The sequence below is a fragment of the Dermacentor andersoni genome, chromosome 6 (assembly GCF_023375885.2).
Source record: "Dermacentor andersoni chromosome 6, qqDerAnde1_hic_scaffold, whole genome shotgun sequence".
In the NCBI taxonomy this organism is placed as follows: domain Eukaryota; kingdom Metazoa; phylum Arthropoda; class Arachnida; order Ixodida; family Ixodidae; genus Dermacentor; species Dermacentor andersoni.
The window spans coordinates 39,301,940-39,319,816 of NC_092819.1; the positions used below are offsets into that span (position 1 = coordinate 39,301,940).

At 46.3% G+C, this 17,877-nt stretch overlaps 1 protein-coding gene across 1 annotated transcript in view; it reads left to right on the forward strand.

Moving 5' to 3' along the window:
* LOC126521931 (glutamate receptor ionotropic, kainate 2-like) overlaps positions 1–17,877 on the forward strand; it is a 105,138-nt gene that overhangs the window by 18,452 nt on the left and 68,809 nt on the right. The window contains exon 2 of the mRNA XM_050170676.3: positions 15,556–15,705. Within this exon, the coding sequence (XP_050026633.2) occupies positions 15,556–15,705 (150 nt within the window). The remainder of the gene's footprint in view (positions 1–15,555; positions 15,706–17,877) is intronic.

Genomic DNA, 17,877 nt, shown 5'->3' on the forward strand with positions numbered 1-17,877 from the left:
ATGCAATCTGGATGAACTGCGGCGAGTGTATAGGACTCTGAATGCATTTGTATTTATTAGTAATAAGTTTCCGGACGTTAGTGGAGAGCCGACGGCGTTAACAGGAAAGAGTAAATATACGTATAGTAATGCGAATAAATATCTGCTATCTTACAAGGCGCTGGATTCCTTCATAGTTCTTGTTACTAACTTTTCGGAGGTCAGACGCTAGCAAACGGTGCCCAGAATAAAATGATGAATGCATGCCTGCTCGTCGAGTTTTAGGAGGTTGCGCAGAATTTCCGCATATATGTTATAAGCATAGAGGGTTAACCAACGTTAAAATTTAGGCATATCATTTGTGGAACAAAGAAATGTCGCAAAGACGGGCAGGACGTGCAGTCGTAGACAATCTTGATGAAACAAAAATCTCAGAAAATGATCGAAAATTTCAAAATCATTTATAATCAATTGGCTTTTTTAAAATTATTTTTTCAACCCATATTGAGACATGTTCATCGACTTTGGCGACACTTGTGGCTCCACAGAGCTAACGATTCCAGAGATGCGTTTTTGTATGTCCACTGTTCATTGTATGTTCTTATAATATCGTGGTTTATTGTATACTATGGCGGTCTTTGAGTTTCTTTTTACTGGAATTGGCATTATTTGCCTACTTCAGGCACTTTCAATTTATCCACCTATCTGTCCATCTATCGAGATAGATAGATAGATAGATAGATAGATAGATAGATAGATAGATAGATAGATAGATAGATAGATAGATAGATAGATAGATAGATAGATAGATAGATAGATAGATAGATAGATAGATCCAGTCAGCCAGCCAGTTACGTTAGCCCAGTGAACCAAGTTTTCTACTAGCTTGGGCCACTTGGTATGTGTTCGTGGTCGCGATGCCATCGGGGTCGTTTCATCGTCATTATTACAGCTTCGTCATTGTACTCTCGTTAGGCCGTCGTCGTCACCCCCTTCGCCGTCACACAGTCCTCGTCATCCAATTGCTGTAATGCCGTCGTCAAACTGTCGTCGTACCATCGTCCAGTTGTCATGCCGTCACCGTCATACCGCCTTCTTCGACCCATCGACATCGTTCCTTGTTCGTCATTCCATTTTCGTCACTGCGGCGTCATCGTATGGTCGTCGTCATGCCGTCATCGTCGACGCTTGCGAGCGAGCGTAATACTATAATGGGCCAATCCAGGAAGCAGTGCACATCGCATTAGATAAAGCATAGAAAATCTTGAATGTCCACTACATATTCTAAATAAAAGTTTCTTCAGCAATACGGTCTGTCGCTATATCGTTTGAATACTAATCGCATTAGCCTCGCTAGTCACCGCGAGATGTGTTCTGCCTGACCTTTATTGCGATAGCAATTATTGGACACTCCAGCAGGATTTCTGCCGTCGCCGTGGCCGTCGCCGTGAGGTTCCGTATGATTGAAAGCGTGCGAGGGTGAGTCGGCGAACGCGGTTCAATCTCGACTGCGCGAGTGAGGAACGCGGCGCGGCTGTGTGCCCTCTCCTGTGGAGCGCGAGGCGAGGGAGGAGGGGCGTTCTTCTCCGGTAGCTGCTAAGTGCCTCGATGTCCTCCTCGCCCGCCGCCCCGTACAGAATGGAGACAACTGCGGCGTCTACTGCTGCGTTGGCCACGCGAATCGCGGACGCCGTTGTAGACGGCTTTGGCGGACGCCATAGGAACGCGTTGCCGGCGCTCGTGTGTCTTGAACGTGGTCTGCGACGGGCCTTAAGTGCGCGCCCGCGCGGGCCTCATCTACAAAGCAATCTGTGATGTTTGCATAGTGCGCGTAGTGCCGGTAGCTTCGTATGCGCTGTGCTTTCGATAGTTCATACGCATTGCAGCGACAGTTGCACGGAGGTCAACTGGCTCCCGGCTGCTGCCGCAATTCCTATAGCTCCAGCGTGTTCACAAACAGCTTCCGCTGTCATCAAGCGATATGTGTTCATGTTTACTTGTGCGCGTGTGATACCGTGCTGGTTAGTTTAGTTAAAACACGTTGGTGGGCTATTTGGTTTAAGTCCATGGTAGAATGTGTAAGCGCGATTGAACAAGAACGTAGAAAGAAGCAGACACACAAAGACAGCACTGTCTTCGTGCGCCTGTTTCCTTCTACGTCCTTGTTGAGTCACGCTTGCGCATTCTATCATTGGTAGTTTAGTTAGCAAGCGAATGCTTACAAGTTTATACGGCCGATAAGTCTACTATCCTTACTTCGCACAGCTACCCGTCTTAAGAGCGCAGCTGTTATAACGTTGCCCGTTCCTGGGTTTGGTGTTGACGTCCCTCGGCGTAACCGTGTGAACGTACTCGCACCACTTGTCGCGCGTTCGTCGTCGTCGTCTTCCACAGCTGGCTCCGATGGCGCTCATCATGCCAGCGTTCCCATAATGCCCCTGCCTCTGCGAAGGCGCTGACGCCACAGGCCCACCTCCAGCTGGTGCGGTGTTTTCGGTCTCTAATTCTTTGCCTTAATTATTATATCGCGAAATGAAAACAGCTATGCAGCTCCGCTCAAATTTCGCATTAAGGAGTGTCCTAATCGTCTCATATTTTCTTTCTTGCCTTCTTTTACTCTTCTCTTGCTGGCTGCAATAGGCTTGCGTTCTATCTTGCAAACTTGGATTATGAACTTGTGGCTTATGTACTAAGACTTGTGAACTACTCGTTGAAACATGTTCTTAGAGTGCTTTTTGATAAATACGGCTTTTTTCTTAGGGTGCATCAATTTTATTGCATGTTGCAGCGTAGAAGTAGCCGACGCCTCTACGAGGTGCCAACATCTGGTTACACACAATTAATAAAAAAAAAATGGAGATTGATACCACGATAAGGCATTGCGTCTTTTTTGTAAGCAGGAGAGTCATTGACATGAGTCCTTCCTTCTTTCTCATGCCAGTAAAGTTACGTACCTTGTTCTGTCAGGAGCGCTATGTAAAAGGACAACGCTTCCGTCCGGGAACTACATGGCACGCAAGGTTATACGAAGTACCCAAGGGATGGAAAAAAAAATGTCTGTGGAAATAAATTGCACCCTTCAACAGCGAAGCTGTTAGCCCGACTACAAGCGATGAAAACGTTACACGCGTGTTTTAACAGTGTCCCGAAATAACTAGATCGTTCACCGAGTTTAGATTAGGAGTAAATTGGAGGCATGCTAAAGTTCATGCGCAGAAAATTAAGTGTGTCGGTCAGTTAGGACCTAAGTGAAGATTGGAAAACCTTGGCTTTCTGCTTGTTTACAGCAATGACAGCCACCATATATTTAGAAAAAAAGATAAGTTCCATGTTATAGGTAACGTATAGCTAAATAAAGTGCTCTGAAAACGGCCGCAGAATACTCGTTTTCTAATTATTTATGTGTTATACAAGGCAGGTAGTTGGTTCTCCTGATCACCTTCATGTGCTAAACAAGGTACTCTGTTTATATTTCGTTGAAAAAGGAAGCATGGTATGCACGATATGCGAGAAAAGCTTAAAATGTGGAGGGTAATTGCTGCCTTTGTAGAATTTTACTTCTACGGGGGGGGGGCTCTGGAGCTTTAAAAGCGTATTTTACGAAGCGCGTAGGAAGTTTACACAATCTCGCGAAGAAATGCGACGTGACACATAGATGACATTTCGCACGAATAGGGGACATTTTATAGGTGATGCGTGGCCAGTGTCTCATTAGTGTCAGCTTATGTGGGGCTTTGAAAAAAAAAGGAAAAAAAAGCAAGTGCTCGAAAGCGCCATACAGCCGTCATGCGCACTGCTTGCCAGAGTCCTGTAACAATAAAACTTTAACCTGCGTGACCTAATTATGAAGTTTGCTGGTAATCATTAAAACTTAGTTTTTTGAGTGTGTGGTTTAATTACAGGCCACTGAAATTTTTAACGGAGCTGCTACGAAGAAACAAGTTCGCTGGAAGTTGCCCTGTTATTATGCGAAGTCGCAAAATTCTGATGTTCAATAACATCCTAAAAGCAACGTTATGACATTGTAAGCACAGCAAGTAATATGCGTCAGGTTATTCTAGACCGTGAGTCAAGTGTGTTTGTTTTCTTACTTTCGTAGCATGCAAGCTGCTTGATTTAGAAATAGGCTACGAAGTAACATAGCTTCGCTATTCAGCCAACTGCTGCATACGTGGATACACATGCTTTCATTGTGTTACATGAGTTTCGCTGCTGTGTGTACTTAAGGTCAAATCTTTCGGTGGGGTGGTTAGCACGTTAACGATACATTTTGACAGCTTTGTTTTCTTAGCGCTAACGAGCCTCCATTTCCGCTGTCTTGTTCTGCAAACAAATATCGCACTGAGAGCGAGAAAAACAGAATATCCAGACATTCAAGCATCCTGAGAATCCCACGGCGGAAGAATAGTTCACTATAGAGGAACACATCTGAAGCACTAAAACATGAAAGTAAGAGAGAATAACTTTGTCCCCGCATCGCTCCTTTCTGATGTTTGTTGCTGCCCCTGTTTAAAATGATTCCACATATATAGCGTCATCACCGTCTTGGGGATCAACGACCAGCAGAGGGGCGATAGAAAAGAAGGCTGAATCTAAAGCAGGGTCATTATGCAGACGAGCGCCCGCACTGTTTGTCGTGCTTGTACGCCTCCTCAGCTGACACTTTTTTAGCGCCGTTACCGCGTCGCAGCGCCTCCGGCATTCTAAGCGCATTCAAGGAATACAAGTCGCACCGACCTGAAACACTCATTTGCACAGTCCCTGTGCACGAAGTTGTAGTCAGGCAGCATTTTCTCTTTCTTTTTCTTCTTTTCGACCTCTCTGTAACTTCTTTCAAAGCGGAGCTCTAATTTGAAAGTTCACTGACATGTCACCTTTTTATACGCTCGGATGGCATTTCTCGCGCAGATAGGATGAACTTCAGTTCCAACTCCCATAGCGTGAAGAACCAAGAGTAATTTTTGTTTTAAGAGATGCAGTTCCCGTGCTCATTGAATACGCGGCTAGGTGGTGACAGCGCGTGTGTTGACAGCACCGGGTACGTATTTGACAATTTACGCCTTGTTCCTGTGCCTAAGTTATGTTCGCAGGTATAAGGAATGCCCGCTCGAGTTGTGCGTTAGCTGAAAGTCGGCTCAATGTGCTATTTCAGTGGCTGTCAAGGAACCACATCAACGCACCGCAGGCAATTTTCGCGGTGTAGATGTGTTTCGTTTTTTCTTCTTTTTGTTCAGCAAAGCGTACTCCAAATTGGTGTTGGAGACGCTGAGTAAACATCAAGGAGGTTCACGAACATTTACATATGGTTCAAGACAGCTTGTTCACTCCCTTAAACTTAAACGCGAATTAGTGCAAACAGTTTAGCAGTCCGTCACACATAGCTTCAAATATATAACGGTTGGGAGATATATTAACTGTGTCCTTGTTAATACAAGTTCACGCCCCTAGAATATAGGGGAGCGACCAAGACACGACAATTGATGATTGTCATCATTCTTCAGTTGTGAAGCTTCTCTATTGTAAAAAGTCCTTATGGATTTCCTTTGCAGCCTCGTGTTACTCTCCCGCGGACAGCAATTACCTATCTTATCGTCCGTCTCATTATTTTTTTTCAAGTTAAAAGTATTATAGCATGCAAAGGAAATACTTATGCAAGTCTCCGACTTCTCATCTTACGTTGTGAGTGAAAAAAGGACAGTTAAGAGGAGTAGTATGAAATATAATGTCACTAAGGGGAACAAAAACGCCCACCAAAGTGCTAAATTGCTAAAGTGAGAGCTCCAAAGGCAGGTGTTGTAACTTCCCCGGCGCTGTCGATCAAGCGCTGACACGTATTCCCAAGAGCCCGTTGCGGAGTGTAAGAGAAAGGGAGAGATGTCGATTTACAGGGAAGAGGAAATCCCGCTGACCCACACGATAACTGTCCAGCGAGCAGCTTGGTAGTCAGTCGTGGCTCAAATGACGCGAAATCATTGAAATAACGAGAGGAAAGGAAAGAGGGTCGATTGTAATTCCGTCGATTCAGAGCAGACCGGTTCGCTTTTTATATAAACGGCGCCAGCTTGTGAAAATACATTTTCACGCCAAAATTAGACTACGAATGAATTTGCCAAAATGCATGAGAATTCTAAGCTACAGTCGAGTAACTGATGTTCAATGCAGCAGCGGACCACGGACGTATCATTCATACAAGTGTTTCGTTAGTTTTCTATGTAACGCGCCCTCATGGAGTCATGTGCTGAACCGTCTTTGATTATGCAGAGCATGCGGATAATCGAGAGACGTGGCCCACACGTGATAGCTTTCTGTGCTCTGAGCACATGTCCGGCGTTTTATAACTATGAGCCTCATTTAGTACTAATTCAGGGTATCTTCTAAACCCCGTATGCAGTGTGCCGACGCTATCATCAAACGCGTACGAAGGCTTTAAAATTAAATCGCTGGTTAGGGCAGTTGAAGCTTACAACACTATAAGAAGCTATATATATGTATAGGCTAGCACCTCACGCCCATTATTCCTATAAATTCTCGATGCGACTTAAGAAAGGAATCTGCAAGTAGGGCTAACTTTTACGATAAAATTTTGATGCAGAGTGCGCGTTTTTTGCTCGGAAGGATAGTGCTTGACGCACGCAACTCAAGTATTGAAGCGTGCGTGAATCATTCGGTTGCACACTACAAGACCGGATAAAAGGGAGTGGATCTGTAGAATGCCGTTTCAAGTGCAGTCAACCTTTTCCGAGCTTCTCCTCATTAAATTGGGCAAGCGCTTCAGCGCAAATCGCGATCCGCACTTCAAATGCAGGGACACCCGGGAACGTCGCAGCGAAGTTCTCGAAAATATTCTTGGGCGGCGCCATACAGAGAATGTAGGTTCGTCAGAAACCCTTACTGCGTCGACGGCCGGAATTCCAAAACTGTGGAGATTGCGAACGTGGTACGTTAGTATGGATTTCATTTAGGAGGTCTGCATTGAGTTCTCCAAAGATGGGCCGAAGTTTTAAATCTAGGAGACGTTTAAGCTGAACGGCTTTAAGATGGTTGTAGCTATTACCCACTTTAATAGCTCGGGAGAATCGACCATACGATGACGGTCAACGGGAATGCGCTTAGCATTGACATTGAAACAATTGAGCGACACAACGTATTGGCACCGTAGAAACGCATTATATACGAGGCTTTGTATTGCCGCGGATGGGCTTCGTATATTACTATTACTACTACTATTATTATTATTATTATTATTATTATTATTATTATTATTATTATTATTATTATTATTATTATTGAGATCGCTTTTGGAACGGAGTGGAGGCGCATGTAGTCACCAAGCATGCTTGATTTATTCAGGCTTTACTAGATTTGTCACCACCTAGCGCTGCGTGTACGTGGTTTCAATCTTAACCAAGGTTTTTAAAACCTCCATCACTATATTATACCATTATCACTGTGCAATGATTTCGGCTTTATCAATCTCTTCCCCGGTCTTTTTCTGCCAATACGTATCTTACTTGTCTGGACTGGCGACCAGTTGATTCTTCCATCTTGTCTGAATCCCAACGCTACTGGAATGTGGACACTCCCTACGGGTCCTAATGGTTGAATATCTCGGCATTTCATTGCGATTTGCCGTGTCGTTTCCGGTCTTTTCTTTTTTCGCAGCAGACACATGCGACACCCTCTGGCGCATAGTTGAACCCGTATGTTTTTGTCCTCACCCAGCCAGCTGGGGCCTCAAATAGCAAACCACTCCCCTTTGCGTTCTCATGCCGATTTTACTTCCCGATTTCTTTATCGACGCTTTTGTAAATCTCTGTGGCTTTTTTTTCTTTGCATTCTTTGCATCCAATTTGCAGTCTCTTTCTCTCACTTTCTTTTTCATGACTCCTGGTCGCGTATTTACACTTTCAATTACTTTTTACTTGGTTGCCAACATTCTTGACCTCTTCTTCCATTCCGCGCACACGCTCTTGAAGTACAGATATTTGCACATTTTAGCCGGACATTTCTTTTCACCGGTGTTCCTTAGCATTTCTTCAAAACAAATGATAAAACTCCCTACGAACACTCCGCGCCATATAGAGGGGCTTCCGCGAAGCCTGCGCGTCTCATGGCCTCCGATATGCGTGGCGTGCTAGTGCATACGCTGCGGAACGCATCGTGCGGCAGCCGGGCTGCTGTCTGCTTAGAAGCTCACGCGTAGCCTCCGAGATGCGTGGCGCACTGGTGCGCGCGACCGCGGAGAATCCTTTTCTCTCTGTACCGAACGCTTAGTGGGGCATACTCAGTGACCGAAGTTGACGAGAGTTTCATCGAACAGTGACACGAACCCAGTGCCTTCATGGCGCAGCTCGCTAAAACACTGACCTGAAAGGAAGGAAGGAAGAAAGGAAAACAAGAGGCGAAAGGAAGAGCGGTTAACCAGATTAAGTGTCCGGTTAGCCACTCGACGTGAAAGAAGTTCATTGAAAGGCAGCACTTACCCAGCGCAGTTTGTGGCGCAGCTTTCCAAAGCGTCGGGCTGCGGTCCTTAAGGAATCCGTGCGAAGTGGGCTCGATTCTTCACAGCACGGGAGAAATCGCGAAGGTTTTTCGAAAGATAGAATCGGCTAGTCGAAATGCAGCCGGGTTCTCCTCTGCCACTGTACTGTTGCTGCTGCACCAAGCTTCTCACTGGACACGCTGTGCCGTCCATCAACTTCGCCGCAAAGTCCACGTTCGGCGCTGGTTAGATTCCGCCGAGCGTCGGAGAACATTAAAAGGATCTGTTTTGTCATTATAGAGCGGCACATTCGCTAGGGCAATCACCTGGTTACGGAAGTCGGCGTCAAAGTCGTTCATTGAACAGCGGCACACATCTGCTGTCACATAGCCGGTGACCCAAGCTGGTATCAAAGAGGATCATTAAAGAGCAGCGCAGACTGAGTTGCACATACGCAGCGCATCAAGCCAGTGTGAAAGGGCGTTTTGAAGAGCGGTGCACACTCATACCCACTCCTGCATCCCTAGGGACCCGAGTTGGCTCTTGAGAGGCTCGTTTTAAGAGCGGCACATAGGCACAGAGCGCCACGTATCCAGTGTTGGCACAGCGGTTGGTTTCGAACTTTGTTTCCTCAGCACAGCAGCCCGACGCGCCACCTATTCGACCATGGTCGACCCAAAGACCCAAATTCACAGGAGATAGCTAGCTAGCTAGCTAGCTAGATAGATAGATAGATAGATAGATAGATAGATAGATAGATAGATAGATAGATAGATAGATAGATAGATAGATAGATAGATAGATAGATAGATAGATAGATAGATAGATAGATAGATAGATAGATAGATAGATATTGCGAATATATTCGTAATATTCATATTTCCTCATTAATTTCGAACATATTCGCAATCAATGAGCACGTGAAAGTAGCCAAAGGAGCGCAGACACCAGTTAAAAGCCTTGACCGCCCAGTCGGCTCAGGAGATGTTCTCAATTAGTTTTATCGCCGAGCCCTCACTTAAAAACCTGTAGCCCAGCAGCTCTTGGAAGCCTTCACTCAGAGAGAAAGGAACGGAGGGACAGCAGGCGCGGCCTTCACGGCCCGTTTCCACTGACGGGATTACGAGGCACATGTTTTTTTCCAGGAGCGTCGCCGCCGGTCAAACCTACAGAGACATACACGGTCCGCACACATGCACACGTCTTTCAGCACATTTGCTTTTATCTCCTTCCCTTTCGTTAGACGCCGGCGGCCACGCTCGCACAGTAGAGCAAGGGAGCGGCACAAATCTCCTCGAGGAAACGCCTAGCCGGGGAGATGAGAAAAGGATCGCCGAGGGAATGGGGGGGAAAAGCCATTGACTCTGCACCGGCGGCTCAGTCGATCTATACGAGCGGAACTTTTCGCAGCGGCGGCGGGCGAACGCGGTGCGCTATACGTTGAGGGAACGCCGAAGGCGCCCTACGCTATTCCGTCGCCGCGCTATACACACACCGGCCCGCGCGATGGAGACTGGCGTCGGCGGCGTGCCCCGAGTCCATTTTGTTCCGCAGCGAAGCAGCAGCGGCAGAAGCCGGGTTCGGCAAATTGCGCCCAGGAGACAACGACATGGGCCCGCCGCGCCAAACTAAGCCTGGTGAAAAAAAGAAAAGAAGAAAGAAAGGAAGAACGTTAGGGTTACGGAGGAAGAAATCGGGTTTACCCGAAGCCTCGCTGCTTATTCTTCGGTACTGTGAGTATATATATATACGGGTGGCCGCCCGTGTTTAGAAGCGTCAAAAAAAGAAATTGGGAAGAAGTGCACGCGCCGTTGCGTTGGGAAGAAAACAGGGACAGTCGTGAGGGAGGTGGGGAAACAGAGAGGGAAAACTGGGAAAAGCGAAAAGAAAAATGCACAGCATGCGAACGGTAGGCATGGGAGCGCCCCTTTCCCTGGCGTGTAGTTTAAGTAAAAGCTGCGTGTCTGGAAGAAAGTGCCGCGAAACGTATTTTACTCGCAGTTCTGCGCCTTGTTTCGTGCCTCTTCCCTGTTTCCGCTATACGGCCAACTTCGTCGTTTCCGTGGCCGCCCCGATCTGCTGCGGCAGTCCGTTTTTTTTTCCTTCGGCGTTATAATTCATTTACTTCTTTCTCTTTATCACAGTTACGTTTAGCAAAAAACGAGAAGACGAAGAGTAAACGAACTTGGGCAATAACCAGACGCTCCTCCCACACGACTAATATAAAAAAAGCCATTTCATTTTATTTGACTCGTTCGGCGTTCTGTACGATATATGAAAGCTCACGTGGTTCTGTTTCACGATGTTTCATTCCGATGGATTCGGCAATGAACAGTTATCTTATTGTCTAGCGTCTGCCACTCCTCCCCCCTCCCCCCCCCCCCCCCAAAAAAAAGGAATAAAGTAAAAAACAAACAAAAAACAAATCGTCTCTCTCCATTTCCACAAGCTACCCCCTCCCCTCCACTCCCAACTATATCCCTCTTTGCTCCTGTCACAGGTGGATTACTCTTTCACTCGTTATCGTCTATACGCTCTTTTGAATTGGTGTTTGTCCTCTAGCCATTTGCACCCGCTGTTCTTGCTCGAGACCATCGAAAGCTGGCTTCTGTCTGCGCCCCTTTCGAAATGGTACCTTGGCGTTTCCTCGACGACGAACGCTGCAGTAAACGCCTACCATTTACCGCTACCTCTCGTTCCCTCTAGCTTTTCTTTAATCTTCGTTTCCGTTCTTTTTTTTATACAGTTCGTCGATGGTCGTCTGTAGGTGTTCTCCGCCTAGTTCCCCGTACACCTGCGGATCGTTTCAAAGTTGCTACAGATTTATTGCCTCCGCCGCCGCCGGTGAATGTCCTCGACGTTCAAACGGAGGCCCGTAATTGAATTTTATTAATGGCTCTGAACGGGTGGTGACGTTATTTTCTCTTCCACATCTTTCTTTGCCCGTTAGGGCGTATGCTACTTGGCCGTTTAAACTTTCTGCGTGCCGTTTTTCTCGAAACAAGCCTGCAGCTCCCGCACACTTTGCTATCTGGCTTTGCAGTGGCTCTCACGTAACGTTGATTTATCTTTTTTCGAGTGAATTCTCCGAATCTGCAGCTTGGCAGAAAAGAAATGAACAAAAAAAATAACTATAGGACCATGGCATATGGATAAGAAATCACATAGTTTCAAGGATTTTGATAGAGCTCTCGCCTTCTGGTGAGTTTCTCACAATTTTTGGATTATAGAGAGGGCGTTCGGAAGTTGTGTTCTCTTTAGGAGTGCAACTCGCGAAAAGGTTGGTGCGATATGTGAGATGAAATGTTATTTTGCTGACACTTTTAGGCAGGAGCTACTCTGCTCCCAGCTAACCTAGCCTGCGGACCGTTGCATTTAGGCGAGAAACCGGCATTACACTGACTGTAGGAAGCACTATTTTGATTTTGAGCCTCTAATTAATCTGCAGAAGTATTGCATAATAGAAAAAGAACATTGAAGCACACTAGTTTACAACTGTGTAGTTACTGCACCAAAAAGAAGCCCTCTCAATATTGTGAAGCTATCTGTTGCTTTGTGTAAAACGAACAGATGTTATACATTATATTGCAGCGTATGTGACATTATTTGCATTGTTTTCGCGCGTTTTGCGAAATTCCCAGACAAGTTAATCGCTTAATTCAGAGCGCTGTGTATAATAAGTAAACTGCACCGTTTCAGATGTCCCACCGCATTCATTTTACAGAATTGCGATATTAGGTATTTACCAGTTAGTTACATGGTCGTAAACTGACGCGTCCTTTCCCCGTCTTCTTTTGCGGAGTGGGAGAGGGGGGGCTTTAATGCTTTACCATTAGGCGAAATTTTACGGTTCTTTCTTATAATTAAGGGATTGTTTGGAGATGTTGGTCCCATATAGGTGGTACCTACAACTCTTTCTTAATAAAAGTAAAGACTTAAAAAAATTAAGAAAAGAAGGCGCATGAAGATACATAACACAAGGTGACACAGAACAAAATGAAAGGCCCTTTTTATTACAGCGAACCAGTAATAAAGAAGCTGTATGTGGCTAGCGAATTCGTCCGTCCGTCCGTCTGTCGCCTGTATGCCGAAAACTCCTCCGGCGCAACCCCATGTAGTTGCGAGAAAATACAGAGAAAGAGAGGCGCGCGATTGGCTGCGCTAGCAATGGCGTCGTTGCTCTCCATCACAGCTGGACATGCGCGCAGCAATTTCTCTCGGCTCCGTAATGGGCAGGCAATGTGTCATCGTACTCCTGAGGAGAAGGCAGCTTTCGATCAGCAACGCCACGAGCAGAACCGACAAGCAGCTTGTCTACGCCGTACCGATGCTACAGCCCGGGCACAAGAATAGGCTCGTGCAGCCGATCACAAGCAGCAACTGAGTACCGAGGATTCGGCAGCCTATCAAGCCGTCGTTTATGGAACCGTTGGGATTAAGTCAGTGGTAAACATCGGGGCCTCATGTTTCAGCTTCGCTGGTTAACCATCTGTACAGAGTGCTTGGGCAGTTATTTTTACAACGAAGCGGTACATGGCTAGCCGATTCGTCTGTCCATCTGTCGCCTGTACGCCGAAAACTCCTCCGTCGTAACCTCATGCGCATGCGCGAAAAAAAGTGAAAGAGAGGCACACGATAATTGTCTGCGCCAATAGCGATGTCGTTGCTCTCTGTCGCAGCCGAGCGCGCGCGCAGCAGTTTCTCTCCAGCTACGAAATGGGTAGGCCACGAGCCATACGTACTCCTGAGGAGCAGGCAACTTTCGACGAGCAGCGCCGCGAGCAGAACTGTGAACGAGACCGTCTAAGCCGTGCCCATGCTGCAGCTCGGGCACAAGAACAGGCTCGAGCAGCCGAGCGCAAGCAGCAACTTCGTACCGAGGAAGCGGTAGCCTACCAAGCCGTCGTTTAATGAACCGTCGGGTTAACCCAGCGATAAACACCGGGGCCGCACTTTTCAGCTTCGCTGGTTAACCATCTGTACAGAGTGCTTGGGCGGTGATATATATTTTTTTTTCAATTTATGTGATAATTGCTTTAGCCAGTGAGTGCACGGAACTTTGTGGTGTACACCGACAGTGAGGCGGTGACTAGTTCGCTGTTGCGATATGTGATCCTACTCGCTTGAACCACATTTTCATTTCCTTTCTCTTTGTCACCTATCTTCGTTTCCTCACGCCTCGACTATGCTTAGTTCGTCCCCCCCCCCCCCTTCCACCCCGTCCCGCCCAAAAATGCTGTATCACTGGCATGTATTACAACGAAGCTGTATATCTCTGCCGTCCAAGGAAATTTTCGTGTCGTTGGCGTGGTAAGCAAAAACTCCCCATACATGGCAGATGCCGAAGATAGTGCAAAGCCGGGCCCACCCGCGGCGGAGGTAAGTAGGCGTCAAGCACTTCCCACACGTGGACCGATCCCGAAGTTAGTGCAATAGTGGCCCGACCCGCGGCGGAGGTGCAGTTCACCATTAAGGGGCCCACATACACAGCTTCGCTGGTCATCCTTCTTCACAGAGTGGAAGGGCACCGAGTTTTTCTCGGTTGCTCATATTCAAAACACAAGCTTCAACATTATTCGCAAACCAAAGCACTTCACACAACACGGCACTTAAAAATAGAGATCAAGAACAATATAACATTTCACCCGCAAGGTGAACAAATTCACCATTTTGCTTTAGAAGGCCAGTGATTCGAAATCCTTGAGCTCTACATCCAACGGAATACTTGTGTAATGTCAGCTCACAGCATGTCGCTTTGCACTCATTAGAGAACTCTGTCGAAAAAAACGAGCTAAGCTTCCAAGCTTCGGTTTCTACCTTGCAATCGACAGCAAACAAATTAAAGATTATCACTTGTGGAACAGTCGGTACAAGTTTGGGATTTCACTCTGAAACTTTTAATCGCCGATGGGACGTCGTTGTTGTGTGCGAGGATTTAAGGCCGTGTGCAGGTCGTCATGGCATTGGGTGGGATTAGGGACATCTAAATCCTCGCTCTGGAGACATCGGAAACTTATTTTTTTCTTGCTGTCGAATTGGGAAGTACTATAGGGCGCAATGTAAAACACAGTACACTAAAGCTGGCTTTCAGATTGATGACTCGCGTTTAAATAGGGAAATGTTTAGCTTTACTTCACATGTACCCTGCTAGGATGCGTGAATGGGGTTTACTCGGCAGACAACTGTTTTTTATGACTCAAACTGACGTGAGCTTGCCTTTTCAGTGGTCGTTCTCTTTTGGACAGAACAAGGCTTATCCGATTCTTTATACTTTTTCATGTGCGTTAACTTATAACTGCGGTTTAGATCTGATAGCTTTTCCTTCGTGAAATATATCCTTAGCCTAAATTTGAAAAATGTAAGGCGCTATGCTTTCTTTCTTTAAATTTTGTGGCACACAGGTAACAATGCAGACGCTAATATAGTAATCCTGTCATTATGATTTCTCAGTCTTGTTGTTGTTCATGAGGTAAATGCCAGAACCTCTCCACGTTGATTAAGCGCTTGCCACAACTGGTATCTAGAATAACCGAGGTAAACAACTCTACATCATTCCACATACGAACAGTAAGGTATTCTGGCCAAATACTTCACAAAGATGCAGCAAACTTACGAGCTTAGTACAGATCTCGATATGATCGGTAAGTGGCAGTTCTTTATGTGCCCGCCGTCGGTTGTAAAACAAAAAATTGGTGGGTAAGGGGCCACGGAAACTCCTCACTACCTACAGGCTTAAATCACCTTCATGGTACATTCTATTTCTTCCTTAAAGGTAAAAAAGAATGTGCCAAAATATCTTTGCATGCTTCCAGCTTAGCGATGCCGCTTTAGTGTCGCTGTGATGGCCACCCGTCATGAGAATATTATGGCCGATGGCCTATTGTTGATTATTCGTTGCGTACTGAGCCACCGACAATGGCGACTCAGTGGAAATAGTATTTCCTTTATATGCTGTGCTCGAATAGTGGCTAAGGCCTAGGGCGCGGGATTAAATCTCGGCCCTTGGAAAATGATTGCTTGCATGACTACGCAATATGACTAACGCCCTTTCTTCTTGCTTCTCTCTCTCTTCTATGCTCCTTTCCATATGGTAGGGGCTCTGTTTGAGACAAAGGAGGACGCCATCTTGTTCCAAGCAGCCGTGGACGTCGTCAACGAGGATTCGAGTATAAACATGGAGCCAGACTTGCTTCCGCTCGTCGAACTACTGCCGGAGGACGACAGCTACGAAGCGGTCAGGGACAGTGAGTACGCACGCCTTGTATTCGTTGAGAGTATCGAGAGACTGTAAATGCAAAGAAAGAAGACGGTATCGGGGGTGTCGTGGTGAACAACACCTTTGACTCAAGGAGGAGGATGAATAAACGTTTATTGTACAACCAGCACTTTATGATGGCCGGGCCTAAGCCTCCCATGAAGGGACGTCGAGGGCTTGCCTCGCCGCATCCTCACGGGCGTGCTGGGTCGCCCAGGTTTGGTCGTCGAGGGCGGAGCTCCGCAGAGCCTCATGCAACCTCGACGAGAGAGTCGTGGTGTTAGTCTGTGTGTACGGTGCTGGGCACTCCCGCAGCATATGCGGAAGCGTAGCTGGGTGAATGCCACAGCACCGGCAGTTGGGGGTAGTGTACACGTCTGGAATTATAAGGTGGACGCGGGCGGGTGAAGGGTACGTGTTTGTTTGTAGCAGACGCAGGGTGGTAGCCTGCGCCCGGCTGAACTTGGGGTGCGGCTGGGGGAAGGTTTGGCGACTAAGGTAAAAGGCCTTAACGAGATCGTTATAAGTTGTCAGATTGTCCTTGGTGTCCAACTCATCTCCAGTGACTCCGGCGCGGTTGACAAAGGCCTCCATTGCGCGAGGCCTTTGACTCAACGAAGCGTTAATTTTAAGGCGAAGGTATTAAGTGACTCGTTGCAATGGCTCATACCCAAAAAAAGCGGGGGATAGTCCTCTGAAGCAAAAAATATCAACATCAGGAATGGCTCTTACGCCCGTAAGCAAGCAAAGGTGCAATGGCTGAATATGAATGAGCAAACGAAAGAAAGAAAGAAAGAAAGAAAGAAAGAAAGAAAGAAAGAGAGAAAGAAAGAAAAACGGAAAGAAAGACAGAAAGAGAGAGAGAACGAGAGAACCTTTAGGTAGTGTATTAGGTGCTTGCATGTATTGTTGAGAAGCTCGACCTACAGCGCCAGACGTTTGCTTGACATTGCAGCTCGTTATGTCTTGCAAGAAATCTGACCCCTCCGATCGTATAACTTAATGCATTACCCGCTTGTGCAGCAGGCCTTCGCCTTCGCGTGTTACATGAGTGTAACATGCTGCCGAACATTTTCATCCTGTAATTCATCTAGTAATAGTTTCCACCAGAGAAACACACACACACAAATATATATATATATATATATATATATATATATATATATATATATATATATATATATATATATATATATATATATATATATATATATATATAAAAGAGAGAGAATGAGGTTCATTCCTGCACAGAACTGTACCTGTGACAACTGCGTCCGCATTTTTGCCTCCAGCATGATGAATAAATGTACAAACAGACCACTCCCGCGCAATTTAGCGAGCTATTGCAGCGGCTAAACTTGATTTTGATTATAAGCGCTTGTAAGCTTATGGGCAAGCAGGAAGTCGTCGGTAGGAGTACCAGAGACTGCTTGCCTTGCATACGCTCCACCAGCCGCTTGATGTAGCCGTTGTTAACCAAGAAGAAACTGTGCTGATCTATCACTCCTTGCTCGTTTACAGTCTGCTCACTTGAACAGACATCCCAGTGATATTGCGGGCACCGGATCAACGATTTCTTTAACCACGACGTTCAGTTTTCTACTATTAGAACCAGACAAAACATAAAAACAAATATTAGACGTTTTGCTCGATATCGGATTCTAGTATTACTTGAATAAAGAAATTTAAAATTAATTTCCTTGGCTTTACGCCAAAATATTACGATCTTATTATGAGGAACGTTGTAGTGGGGGACTCCACAATAATTCTCACGGTTCTTTAACCTACATCTAAATGTAAGCAAAACAGCGATCTTGCATTTCAACCCCATAAAAAGGTGGCAGCCGCAGCCGGGATTTAACCCGGGACCTCAAGCTGAGAAGCGCAAACCCATAGCCAGTGGTCTACCCCGAATGGTTAATAAAATTCGATTCGATTCAATTAGAAACTTTCGCAAGTGAGACACCTTAATAGGTAACAGCAAAGGGACACAAACTGATGCTGACAAGCTCCTGTCTTTAGCTGCCGTGGTGGCTTAGCGACTATATGGTGTTTGCGCTGCTGAGCACGAGGTCGCGAGTTCGAATCGTGGCCGCGGTGGCGGCATTTCGATGGGGGCGAAATGCGAAAAACTCCCGTGTCCCGCGCATTCGGGGCACCT